Source organism: Dermacentor albipictus, chromosome 7 (assembly GCF_038994185.2).
Source record: "Dermacentor albipictus isolate Rhodes 1998 colony chromosome 7, USDA_Dalb.pri_finalv2, whole genome shotgun sequence".
Lineage (NCBI taxonomy): Eukaryota > Metazoa > Arthropoda > Arachnida > Ixodida > Ixodidae > Dermacentor > Dermacentor albipictus.
In genome coordinates this window covers 91745108-91758584 of record NC_091827.1, presented here as the reverse complement: position 1 = coordinate 91758584, position 13477 = coordinate 91745108, and the positions used below count along the sequence as shown (strand labels likewise).

The 13477-nt window shown below is 48.9% G+C and overlaps 1 protein-coding gene across 1 annotated transcript in view; it reads left to right on the top strand.

The window, feature by feature from the left end:
- Positions 1-320: 320 nt before the first annotated feature.
- The window catches only part of LOC139048066 (uncharacterized), a 48699-nt gene continuing 35542 nt past the window's right edge, over positions 321-13477 (top strand). The window contains exons 1-3 of the mRNA XM_070522460.1: positions 321-4603; positions 5814-5958; positions 6532-6630. Of these exons, the coding sequence (XP_070378561.1) occupies positions 5819-5958; positions 6532-6630 (239 nt within the window). The 5' untranslated portion in view covers positions 321-4603; positions 5814-5818. The remainder of the gene's footprint in view (positions 4604-5813; positions 5959-6531; positions 6631-13477) is intronic.

Genomic DNA, 13477 nt, shown 5'->3' with positions numbered 1-13477 from the left:
GATATACTTCCGAGAAATCATGTAGGCCAGTCCTCCGCTGAGGCGGCGCAAGGTTGCCTTGTGAAATTTTTAAGGTTCTGACAACACAAATAATTCTAACATACTAATGGGAATATTAGTTTTGTTGATTTAAAGGTGGCTATATATCAAGAACAATCAATAAAGAAAAAAACCGAATATTTTTCTGATATTGAGCATGCTAGCGCGTAAACAGGAGGTTGTGAGTTAATGTATTTCGCTTTTCTGCTGCATTTTTGAGGACTAGCAAACCTGCAAACATTGTAAGCGAGGATCAAGTGTGGTATGTCATTGTCAGGAGTGACAAGCGTGGACAAGGAAAGAAGACGAGGAAGAAAGAGCGGAGCGAGCGCGTGGAGTCGCCATCTTGGAGAAGGGGCACGCGCAGAGAAGGACGTGGTGACCGGGCGCAGCGTTCCAAGAGAAGACGGCCGGAGATCGCCTGTCTGGGTCCTGCCCCAGATCTTAGGCGACACATCGACGTCCCGCCCGAGTACCAGGCTCGGCGAGCAGATGTCCGACGTCCCTGGAACGACCGCTGGCCCGGACCTACCTGCTAGGACACGTCAGCGTTGCTGCCGCTGAACGTAGACGCGCGGAGGCTGGCTACAGCCAGTCACCATCCCGTCCGGAGAACCAAGCTGGGCCGGCGCGCACCGGGAGCGCCAGCCGGCACGAGCCCCGCTCTGCCGGAGCGCGACAGCCTCTCAGCGACCGTGCCGTCGTCACGTCGGCTGGGGCGTCGGTGACGCCGGACACTAACAACGCCTGACGACGACCAGATCGCATCGACAGACCACAGACCGGGGGGACGCCGATACTCGCGTCGAACAGTACCGGTACCGTAAGCGCTCCTACTACAGTGAATAGACAATCGCCGCACAGACGTTTGTAAACGCGGTAGTGTGCGCGGTAAGCTTAGTAAGGGAGGACGCATGCCGTGTGCGATAAGTCGAATGTTACCGTGTTTTCCTGCTGCTAAAATAGCCTATTGAATGAATGTTACGTGTGTGCTGCATCTTGCGTTCGTGTGTTCCTTCCGCTCGCTCAAGCAAGCGTACCAGGCGTTAACCTACGCGTGACAACATTGGCGAGCCTGCCAGGATCCCTTTAACTTTGTCACGTGCCTCGGTGTGTCTTGAGCAGCGGAATGGACCTTGAACGTTTGATGACGGCTGGCAGTGCCGCGGGCATGTCGGCTGAGGCCATAATAGCACTATATCACGAGGAACAGAAGCGATTAAGAGAAGAACGCGCAGAGGCGCGAGAGGCTGCGAAGGAAGATGAGGAGAGAGCGAAGGCAGCTGAGGAGAGAGCGAAGGATGCGGACGAGCGTGCGTATAGGAATTTGATTTTGGAAAAAGAGCTTACAGAAAAGAAATTGCAGCTGCGCATGTGTAATAGTGGAGAAGAGGCAGGAAATAGCTCATACGTGCTACCTCAGAGAATAGCGACAGTGTGTCCCCAAAAGCTTATCGCCCCTTTTGACGAAAGGCGAGATGACCTAGATGCCTACATCCAGCGTTTTGAGCGAATAGCAACTGGACAAGGCTGGCCGAAGAGTGACTGGGCGACGGGATTATGTGTCTCGTGGGGGAAGCATTGGCCGTGTACAGCCGGATGTCAGCGACTGACGCACTAGATTATGACAAGGTAAAGAAGGCTCTCCTTCAACGCTTCAGACTAACGGCCGGAGGTGTCCGGGATAAATTCCGAAGCTCCAAGCCACACGATAACGAGACAGGCCAGCAATTCGCCGCCCGAATCTCCAACTACTTTGATCGTTGGTTGGAGATGGCTAACGTAGAGAAGACATTTGAAGACTTGAGGGACAACATGATTGCAGAACAGTTCCTAGCATCATGTCATCAGGGCGTGGCTATATTCCTGAAAGAACGCAACTTGAGGACGGTGGCGGAACTATCTGAACACGCCGACCGCTATTTAGAAGCCCAAGGACAAAAGAATTTGGGAAAGGGGAAGGAAGATAAAAAGACACAAGATGAAAGAGAACAGACTCGAAGCACAATCAAATGTTTTATGTGTGACAGGATAGGGCATCGGGCTATGAATTGTCCCTTGGGTCGCACTCGCAGTTCGACCTTGAAGTGCGAGGGATGCGGACGGCAGGGACATACAATACAAACCTGTCGAGCTAATTCAGAAAATAAGACTGCATGTGTTGTTGCAAGCAAAAGGCACATCGAAGGTGACAGGACGCAAATGGAATAGGAGTCCAGCGACAAAGCAGGTGCTGTCATGACGGTTCCGTCGTCGGGAGACCCGGAAACGTCGATGCCAGTAGTAGAGGGAATGCTGCAGGGACGAAAAGTGTCTGTACTAAGAGACACCGGGTCCAACATTGTTATGGTAAGGCGATCCATGGTGTCGGACAGAGATATCACCGGTACAGAAGCACCAGTTCGATTGGCGGATGGTACAGTAAGGCGAATGCCTATGGCTCGTGTGTTACTTTTGACGCCCTATTATTGCGGCTGGATTGAAGCCCGGTGCGTCAAAGAACCGCTTTACGACGTCATTCTTGGGAATGTGCCAGGAGTCAGAAGAGTGGATGATCCAGATCCCCTCTGGAGTTTTCCTAATATCCCGATTACAAGTAGGACGGAGCATGAATTCACCGAAGCCGGTGGCAGAGACAACGAAAAAAGTTCGGATCCGTATACCAGAGAAGCTAGCATATTGTCAGTAGAGAAAAGCACAAGGAACCAGGATAGAAAAGATGTCGGTATAAAGGGCACTTCAGGCGCCGCCATGGATATAACCGCGACGGAAATGAAGAAAAAGCAAGAAGCGGACAGTACTCTGCGACGGTATTTTGAAATTTTAGGGAAATGGGTTGCGAATAAGAAAAGCCGGGTCACACATAAGTTTGAGAAGGTTGGAGAATTACTGTACCGAATAGTCAGAACCAACTATGGAAGAGAAACCCGACAGTTAGTAGTGCCAGTGAGTTTACGAAGAGCTGTCCTCGAAAGGGCGCACGACACTATTAGGGCTGGCCATCAAGGAGTAAGGAAGACGACCAGCCGAGTATCCGAAGAATTCTTTTGGCCGTGCATGCAAAGTGACATTAAACGGTTTGTGCGATCTTGCGACATATGCCAGAGAACCACATCAAAAGGATTGGTATCAAAGGTACCTCTAGGGACTACGCCTATTATTGTGCAACCATTTCAAAAGGACGCCGGAATGGTCATGACAGAGTCGGTTGCTGAAAGCCCCTACCAAGCAGACATCCCAGCAACAGAAATTACGCCTCAGAAGGCGAAGATAACAAGCATGATGTCTAAACCAAGCGTATGTGAGAAAAGACGGGCTCAAGAATTGAAGAACAATGGACGCATCATCGCTGTGTCCGACAACTTTGACAAGCCCAGGGCATGCAGGGCTGGGTCCCGCCCCAACTTCTGGTTTCATCTAAATCATTCTACTCGAGGCAACGTCGCGATGAGACGCCAACGTCGAGAGTCAGGACTAGTGCACAGCTTCCTGTCTGGCTGTATCGATGTCACACAACAACCGGTAGGCAGGAGTACGCGGATTTAGTGAGTAAACGTGACACGAAGGACATCACTTACTTTTCGGAATATGTTCGTTTACGTGTTTACTGTGTGAATATGTTCTTATACAGGGGAACACCTTGCGGCGCATGCATATAGTGTTTAGAGCTTCTGAGGAGTCTTCCTCAAACACTCGTGGAATAGAATGCCTCGTGAATGGTGCTGTCGTTGACACTGACGTAGTGTTAAGACTTGGCAGAAACTTGCGTGATGTGCGTGTGGGTGCAGTGAAGTGCGGTGGAGTGCAGTGAGGGTGTAAAGGAAGAAACGGCGAAGAGTAGTTATATGTGGTGTAGTGCAGTGAAGTGAAATGCAGTGACGTGTGAACGAAGAAGTGGCGAAGTGAAGTTATATGTGGTGTGACGAAGTGGAAGTGCAGTGTCCGTATAAACCCAAGAGGAGACGAGCAATGAGTGAAGTTTTCGCGGAGCGAAAACTCGGAAAACAAGGGGGCCATTGTCAGGAGTGACAAGCGTGGACAAGGAAAGAAGACGAGGAAGAAAGAGCGGAGCGAGCGCGTGGAGTCGCCATCTTGGAGAAGAGGCACGCGCAGAGAAGGACGTGGTGACCGGGCGCAGCGTTCCAAGAGAAGACGGCCGGAGATCGCCTGTCTGGGTCCTGCCCCAGATCTTAGGCGACACATCGACGTCCCGCCCGAGTACCAGGCTCGGCGAGCAGATGTCCGACGTCCCTGGAACGACCGCTGGCTCGGACCTACCTGCTAGGACACGTCAGCGTTGCTGCCGCTGAACGTAGACGCGCGGAGGCTGGCTACAGCCAGTCACCATCCCGTCCGGAGAACCAAGCTGGGCCGGCGCGCACCGGGAGCGCCAGCCGGCACGAGCCCCGCTCTGCCGGAGCGCGACAGCCTCTCAGCGACCGTGCCGTCGTCACGTCGGCTGGGGCGTCGGTGACGCCGGACACTAACAACGCCTGACGACGACCAGATCGCATCGACAGACCACAGACCGGGGGGACGCCGATACTCGCGTAGAACAGTACCGGTACTGTAAGCGCTCCTACTACAGTGAATAGACAATCGCCGCACAGACGTTTGTAAACGCGGTAGTGTGCGCGGTAAGCTCACTAAGGGAGGACGCATGCCGTGAGCGATAAGTCGAATGTTACCGTGTTTTCCTGTTCTTAAGAGTCCATTTTGAATGAATGTTGTGTGTGCTGCACCTTGCGTTCCTGTGTTCCTTCCGCTCGCTCAAGCAAGCGTACCAGGCGTTAACCTACTCGTGACAGTCATAAATAGTTAGTATTATTATCACATTTAACGTTCGCTGCCGCAGCAGCAAGAAAAAACTCACATTGCTCAGTAGAACGCCTCCACCGCAACGTGCCGTTCTATAAAATGATCTTGAAACACTTCCTTAAGGCCGCTATTCTGGCTCTAGGCCATTTGTTAGCATTTCAAACAACTAACAACAAAAGGAAGCATTAGAGTTAATGGATGCCAACTCACGTTACCAGTTGCAAAAAGTTCAAAACACAAGGAAAATGAGAGGAACCCTCAACTCCGATTTTCGTGGCTCTGGATGCCACACACCACTTCTATTACGTCTTCGAGTGGCACCGGGCACTCGCAAAGTGTCGACGTTACGTAAAGTAAGTTGGCGCACCGTGGTGGTCGAGCGTGATCAGCCTGTTACTGGTGTCTCCCTGGGATCTGAGAACGGGTACCGCGCGGTCAGGTCACAGCGGCCATAACATCACAGGTGTTGTGTGACGTCACTTCTGCGCTTGCCATAGCTCCTGCTAGGCGGCCGTTGGCACGACTTGCGCTAGGCGCGTTGCTGTGTTGTTCCCATTGTTACAACACCTAGCCCGTGGCTGTGCGATGATCAGACAATGCAAAATGTGGCCGTAAAACGGAAGGTGGCACGGTTTTTTCCCCTACTCGCAATATTACGAGAACGTAAGCCGCAAATTTCCAACCATTTATTACTGTGCCACGCATTGGTGTCACGCCGTCACACGAACTTCATGAAATCGCCGCATCGTGATGGTGGTGTTGGTGCTGCCCAAGAAGCTTTCTCGGAAGCATTGTAGGGCCCCCCGAAGGTACTGTGCCATTGAAAGATATAACACGGCTGGCTAGAGGTTCATTTACAAAGCTAGAGGATCATTTTACAAAACTACTCTTAGCAAGTGTGCACTTGCGTATTTGTAAGCGCTACCTAATTTCGTGATAACTTGAACTTCTTTCAGAACTGATGTCTGCCTTTCGACATGCTTCTATTTTGGGCGTGGTCACTTGCCTGCTGGGCAGCATCAACGGCTTCCGAAGTCTTCAAGATATGTCGAAAATTTCACGAACTGCTTCCCCATGGACAGAGTCGGTTTTTCTAAGCCAGTAAGTATTCTTTTCTTGACACTGAATGAAAGCGATAACCGCGAAATGTACCTTAGTGTTGCTTCGATATCTTAAGCCTCGAAAACTTAGGACAAGTGAAAGTACACAATGGCCGGTGATGCTATTATTAATGCTTCATTCAGTGATTATAATTTTTAACTGTTTTTGACTTACTTGTGTTTTTGTTCGAATGAATGTTTTAGGGGCGCGTTTTAATTGCTAAATGACTTGTTTCTAGAACTTCAAGGTTACAGCATATCGAGCGTTCCTCCTTATGTCTTGCGCAGAAACAGAATATCATTCTGGGATTTGAAATATACGGTACACACTTACAACTAGCGACCCAAAAAAAAAATCACTTAGGAGATTGAATTGTTTCGTAAATTTTAAAGAGTTGAGAGAGATAGCTTGAAGAAGACTGCTGTACGATGCCCTATTTAAAACCACAATATTAGGACTTTGATGAGATGCACATTGTAAGGATAAAAGATGGCAATCTTTTACTTCTACCTACGTCAGGGTTGAAACAATGCATGAACCTCTCCTTCTGAAACTAAAAAGCATTGTATGTAGTCGTGTTGTTACAGATGTGTATTTCGGAGGTCACCGGCTTGCGGAAGTCTTTATGGACGAAGAAGGCTTCGTCCACTACTGCAACATGCTTGGCGATAGGTGAGTTCCTTTAATGTGAAGCTTTCGTTGTGATGTCGCAAGGGTTTGATTAACTGGCTAATTTTGGACTATATTACTGTGCAGGTTAGTTTCATGCTTTCCTGCGCGATTATTGCGGAGGTTATTTAAAAAAGAAAGATTGCCTTGTGGCATTGCTTTGTGGCAGAAACTGTTGTCAGGGGTGGTGTTGCCTCGACTGCGGAACGAAGGATGCGGGATTGAGAATCGGGAGAGGGTATGCGCCAAGAAAGGAAATGGCGGGAAAGGTTACAGCTTGCCTTAACAAACGAAACAACTAAATCTCGTTATTGAGTAGGCATTCCATGCCCGCAGACGGGCGACGAGGAAAAATATCTGCTGTGTTTCGGCAGAAACTTTAGAAAATAGCACTGATCTAGTTAACTGCAACGAAATCGCTCAGCTTTGCTCTGCCTGTTTCTCTCCAACGTAACATAACGTAACATATACATACCTTTCGCTCAAAGTGGGAAGCAGCAATAGTGAAAGAAAAATATTAGGATATTTTATGAAGTAAGGCTCTCACATTTATGGACAGTATGAACTGCAGCAAAACATTCCATCACCAACTAAAGTTGGTGATGTGTGACACAGATAAACAATGGTTCACTCGATGACCGCGAATACACGCACTCACTGAGCTGGCGTGTTCATACGCCCCGGCGACGAAGTGTACACGTGCTTCTGCCAAGCCAAACCCTCCGTGTTGCCGCACCCTGCGCTATTTCATAGGCTGCGTGCCTTGGAAACTTGATACGTCATATAGCATCCAGCGCTGTGTGCGCGGGGAGATAGGGTTATTCGTGGGAAAATCTGCAGAGGTTTGACAGCAGCAACGCCTAAAATCCTGTCCAGGTCAGCGTGATGATAAATGAAATAATACACGCAGGAAGAACGGCACATAATAGACATATAACGCACGTTAGGCAACATAGAGAATGAATGCGTCTCGGTGGCAATAGTGTCTCGAGGAAGAGGTTAAAAGTACCTTCGTAGTTTGGGACCCACAGGCAGCTCTAGTCCACGGGTCAAGCACCCATTCTGACTACAGCCGTGGACACTGAGGCAAATAGTGCAGCAACCTTGTCGGCTTGCCCTCGCACTCTTTTTAACGTTAAAACAACGCAGCAAAAGAAGGCCGGGCAGAGGAAAGAACACACAGCACAAAGCAATCACTAGCACCTGAAGAGTTTGTTGCGATGAGGGCAAAATAAAAAAAAGCAAAAATAACCAAGCCTGTGACAGGAAGGGCTCGTTCAAGGTATTTGCATAAAACCAACAAAGACCGGTCGCGTCCGCTTGTGGGGTTGAAATTTGCCTGTCGTACACGTGCAGCCGCTAGCCTTGTAGCCCTGAGAAAGAGTCGAGAAGGGTTGAACCAGCCGAACTACACGGCAGAAATTGATACACTCCAGCCCACCTGAAGGGCCCATGTATATGCCGAAAGGTCGGGTTGGTGATTCGAACCGATCATCAATTAACTGTACGCGTTGTCAGAATTATGGCTTTGACCAATGTTGTCGTAGCAATAAGGACCAGCTTCTGTTGGGTGACCCGTCCTGACAGTGGAAAATAAATGTGAACAGGAATAAAATTTAATAAAGCAAACAAAACAACTTCGCTACCAACATCAAATTATGCAATATTCCACTCGCTGATGCAATGTCAAGCTGTGTGAACTCTTTTTGTAGACAAGGTCTTCTTAGCTGACTTCACACAGGATTGGTGTATCTGAGATCTCAAAATCTTATAGTCACTTCCAGAAAAAAAAATTGTGCAGATCCCAAGCATTGTGGGAATCGATGTAAGCTAAGCCTGTCGTGCTGGATGCTTTGATTGACGATAACTAGTGGTGATGTTGACGGCTAATGCTAAATGTCTTCAACGCTTAGGCTAATACGAGAGTGGTGAGTTGACGTTAAAAGCTACTGTGCGTGCACCTCTCCTGTTTGTCTGCGTAGTACGCAGAACACACAGGGAGAGGTGTTTGCTTGCGGAGTTGTTGTGCGCCATATTTTGTAACCTCTCAGAGAGTTGAGCGTTGTCATTGCTTCACATGGCACATCACAATGTGGCAGAAGTATTGAACTTGAATTGGATTATGGGGCTGCACTTGCCAAAACCACACTCGGATTAAGAGGCATGCCATAGTGGCAAACTCCGGATTAGTTTTGACACCGTGATGTTGTCTAACGTGTTCCAAAATCTAAGTGCACGTGCGTTTTCTACTTCACCCCCGTCAAAACGCTGCTGCCGCGAACGGGATCAAATCCACGACCTCTAGAAATGCCATAGCCGCAACGCTGACGCAGTGGGCACAGTAGTGTTGATTTGACGGTCGACCGCGTCGGTGGTGTCTCATTGACCCTACGCTGCGGTTTAAGTAATGCGGTTCTGCTTCTACGCGCCCTGCATCAGTTGCCCGCTTGAAATATTTACATGACGTTTATTTTTAAGAAATGACATCAATGTACTGCACCGCACCTTGAACCTTGAAGCTTATCCGGTGCCCCCGCAACCACTTTCGCATAGTAGAGGGGTTTACTTTCCTTCTCAGGTCACATCCCCCCTCTCTTCTATGGGAACTGCATGTTCTCCTCCATCTCCTGCTTCTCCTCTGTACAGCTCTATCTGCTTCCCCTCTGCCCTCGCACGTTAGTTGACAGGGAAGCTCTGAAGTTTCTGCAATGCTTCTGAGAGGAGTCATGGATAATTGCAGCTGTCAAGCTGATAATGTGGCGACGGCCAGGAACCTCCAGAGGGTATTGTGCACATTCGACAAGGTGGGGTTAAAACGAGTTTCTCCCGTCACCTTTCCACTCTTACTCGCGCCTGTCATGTATGTACACGCTCGGAATCACCCCCCGACACGGTGTTCGTGACAGCAGCAGTGGGAAAGTCGAAGCAAGAGGAAAATAAGCTTCACTTTAAAGGAACGTCCTATAATGTTCTATGAGCATCAGTATGTTATCCAATGATAGCTCTTTATGCCGAGAACACGTATTCGTAGCACGTAAATATAAATATAAATAAAATGAGTGATTTAGCCTTGAACGAGCTGGGGTGAGCGTGCCTGTGTTGGTGCTGGCCCCTGCCATCATCTGCCAAGTGCCAGAGGCGCTAAGCTTCGCTCCTTTACGCCCTAATTCGGGAAGGATGAGAGCTCGCCAAAGCACGCGCCAGCCAGGCCAAGAAGACAGGCCGATGCTCGCGAGGGCCGTCTTGCCCAAATGCGTCTATCGTGTCGTGGCCTCATATGAACACTCAATCATCGATTCACACTAGCTACCATGTATTTCGACCTAGTCTTCCTTAGCATCGACACTTCGTTGACCCTTTCTACTTTTTAGTTACCGCAAAGGAACCGGTGATTACTCAAGCATCTCCTGATTTGTTGGTTGCAATCAGACGATATCGCCTGATTATAACCAACAAATATCGCTTGATTGCAATCAGGAGAATCAGGCAAGTCGGGCGATATCAATCGATCAACTGCCCTTTGCTAAGTGTGGACCACAACCGGACAATGTAGGCTAGCCCTGGCACCTGCAACAGATCATTTGACCTCAACACGCGCAGCGTGGGTCGCGCATGGTGAACTGGCGTGGCAGGTAGGGATGAGAAAATTGCGTATGCCTCATAGCACCCAGGACAGAATGGAGGTGTCGAAGGTGACAGCCTGAACACACCTAGAGTTCTCATGCAATTGTCACAGAAAATGCGAACTCGCAAGGCTAAACTCCAAAAATATGCATTTATCTGGAGGCCAACTGAGACTCCGACTTGTGAGATGTTCTGAGTCAGAGAGTTTTAGTGACTTCGGGTAGCTTGACTGAGTGACTTCGAGTGACTTCGAAGTTAGAAGTCACCTGGCTCATGGAAGAAAGTTCTGCCCGACGGGTCAAAGTGTGTGATACCTAAGCACATCAAAGTTGAAACTGGCAATTTGTTATGGGGCTCATTACATTGGCAAAGATAGTGCCGCTCATTAGCGACGCGCAACCGAAACAAGGGTGACAGCAGTGCCTAAGCGGAGGAAGCGAAACCATCCGCGGTATGCTGTAATAGCAATCAGAGATGGTGTACGAAAGCGGCACTTTTCTGAGGAGAGTTCCAGGCCTTTCGTATGCAGGCAAGAAAGCGTTTGTGTGACAACCTTCTGCAGCCTCACTCGCATCTACGGACGTGTCACGCCGGACGCCCAAATACAGATATATGCATTTATTGATACCTGCACCATCCTTGGCAATGATCCAGTGCCATGCAACAGTGCTACATGGAAGAGCGCGGGACTTAATACTCCGCCTTGCAGCACACATTTGCTGGTTAGACGGCGGGAGGTCATCTCTTCCTCTGTAAGCACGAAGAATGATCTATATACCAAATAGCTGTGAATCCAGCGCACTTCACTGCAACCAATGCCCATGTCAATCAAAGCACCGAGGATTGCTTGGTGTGTTACATTATCATATGCGCCTTTTGACATCAAGAAACATTGCTACCGCTAATCGTTTCATGCTCTTCTGATGTTGAATAGATGTTACGAAATCAAGCACGTTATCGATGAATGATCGACCGCGACGGAAGTCCGCCATTGCATTCGGATATAGCTCATCATGCTCTAAGTAGCATTCCAGACGTGTCAACACCATCCTATTCATTAGATTCCCAACGCAACTGGCAATAGCGATGGGATGGTGCGATGCAAAGTCTAATGGAGATATAGAACTTTTAGGTAAATTCACTATAGGCAATTGCCCTCTTACTCACACGGAATCAATCCGCCGTACAGTGATTCATTGTATCTCTCGAAGAGTACGCTGCGGGCTTTTTGGCCAAGGTTTTGAAGTGCATTGTATGTGATCCCGTCGGTCCCAGCCTATTATGACTTCCTACAAGTCGCGAGCGCAGCTTCTAGTTCCTTCATAGAGAACATGAGATGCATGCGAGAGCCCTGGGGTGCCGCAAGATCACGTTATGCTCATACAGGCAGTAACGTCAAGCCAGCAATTCTTGCGTAGACGTCCTCAGCAACGTCAACCTCACGCCGTCCATGATGCACGGCAAGAGACATAAAAGGGCGGCGCTGTTGCGCAGACGATTGTAGGCCATGCAGAATTCTCCATATATAAGAGAGAGGTTTATTGGGTGGCTCCAAACACTCGCAAAAGTATTACCACTTTTGGGATTGCAATGTATCGATGCGGCGTTGGATTTTCTTTTGGACCCGCCTCGCCTTCCTCAGATCATGAATACATTTGATGCACCTTTTTCTTCCTGCTGGTCGGCGAATAGTTCTAATCCTTTCCAATTCAGCTTCGTAATCTATATATTTTGCAGAAGGCCTCTGATCCTGATCCTCTAGCAATGATGGGCGGCCTTCTTTATACTCGCCTTCCATAAGCAGTATGGACTTCGTCCAGCCTGTTTTACGGAAAGCAATGGATAGCGAGTTGCCTACTCGTATGATCTTCAAATAGGTAGGAACGTATACAGTTCCATAGGTTTCTTTGTCTGAGAATCAATTTACACCGCTTTAAACATACCGAGAGACCAAAGTCAAGTCCAGGCAATTGCTGTAGATCAGAAGAACTTCAGTTTGGCCTAGTTGGTGCTTACTGCATATCATATTGGCCACAAATAAAGACGGGGACAGCGGAAGAAAACACAAGAACGACACGCGCGGTGTCGTTTTTGTGTTCTCTTCCCCTGTCCCCCGCCTTTATTTGTGGTCAATATGATATTGTAGGTCAATCTCCATAAATACGTTAGGCTTCCGTCATCAAGACAACAAAGGTCTGGGTCCGACGCAAATGCTACTAGTCTTGTTCCCTTAGAGTCCATTTTAAAGCTCCGCCAGAGCAGCTGGTGTGCGTTAAAGCCTCGGCTAAGAATCCTAGCACCAGGCTTTGCAGATTACAAAGCATGCACTCGTTGCGTGTCAAAATGACTGGTTGTAGAATATGCAGCGACGAGAGTGAATGTAAGTTTCTTTGTTTTTATAGTTCAACACACGTATTGGTCGTCATCGTGAGGCAAAACTGAATGTGGGACGTGAGTTCACGCCGAACATAAGCGATGACCTGGCTGATGACACTACACGTCATGGATGAGAAAGCTTCACAGGCCGACAAGTGGATGAAGTTGAAGGATGAAGGATGAAGACAAGTGGACAAGTAGTTTGAAGGTTTGGTTCGCAGGCGACGACAATGGGAAATTTGTTCGAGGAAGTTGAAGGTCGAAAATTCGAAATTCTAGATCTGAGGCCCCGAGCTCTTTACTGAAACAGTTATGCTTCCTTGACATCTTTACGGAGCCACAGTGGTGAATGAGCCATGATGCTATTCAAGACTCGCAAGTACTGAATTCATCGCATCCAGTGCCTGCAGTGTGCTGTGAGCACTCGGGGTGTTCAAGTTCGTCAGTAGAGTACGCATAACATTTACGAATGGCATAGGCATGTTGAGCACTTGCAGGTCCTGGCGTTCCGCGCTGACTGATAAAGGGCCGACTGCAGGGCTGGCTGCAGGGCCTGCTGCAGGGCCATTCGTAGTTGGTGGATGAGTTGCGTCTCCTAGTTCTGCAAGTTTGTGTGGCTTCGGCTCGGCAGAGGTGGCCATGCTTCACTTGAAATGGCGATAGTGGGCGTCCCTCTCTCGCCTGCACTGGTAATGCATGACGTCCGTGGTTGACGACCAATCTTCGCCGGATTGGGCACTTCCTTCACACACTGCCTCATCTGCGTTTATTCTTGACTTACGGTGCGGAAGACACCGGTGTCTCACTTTAGTTGCGGCTTCTTTATGTGTCGAATGCGCTCTGACCAACG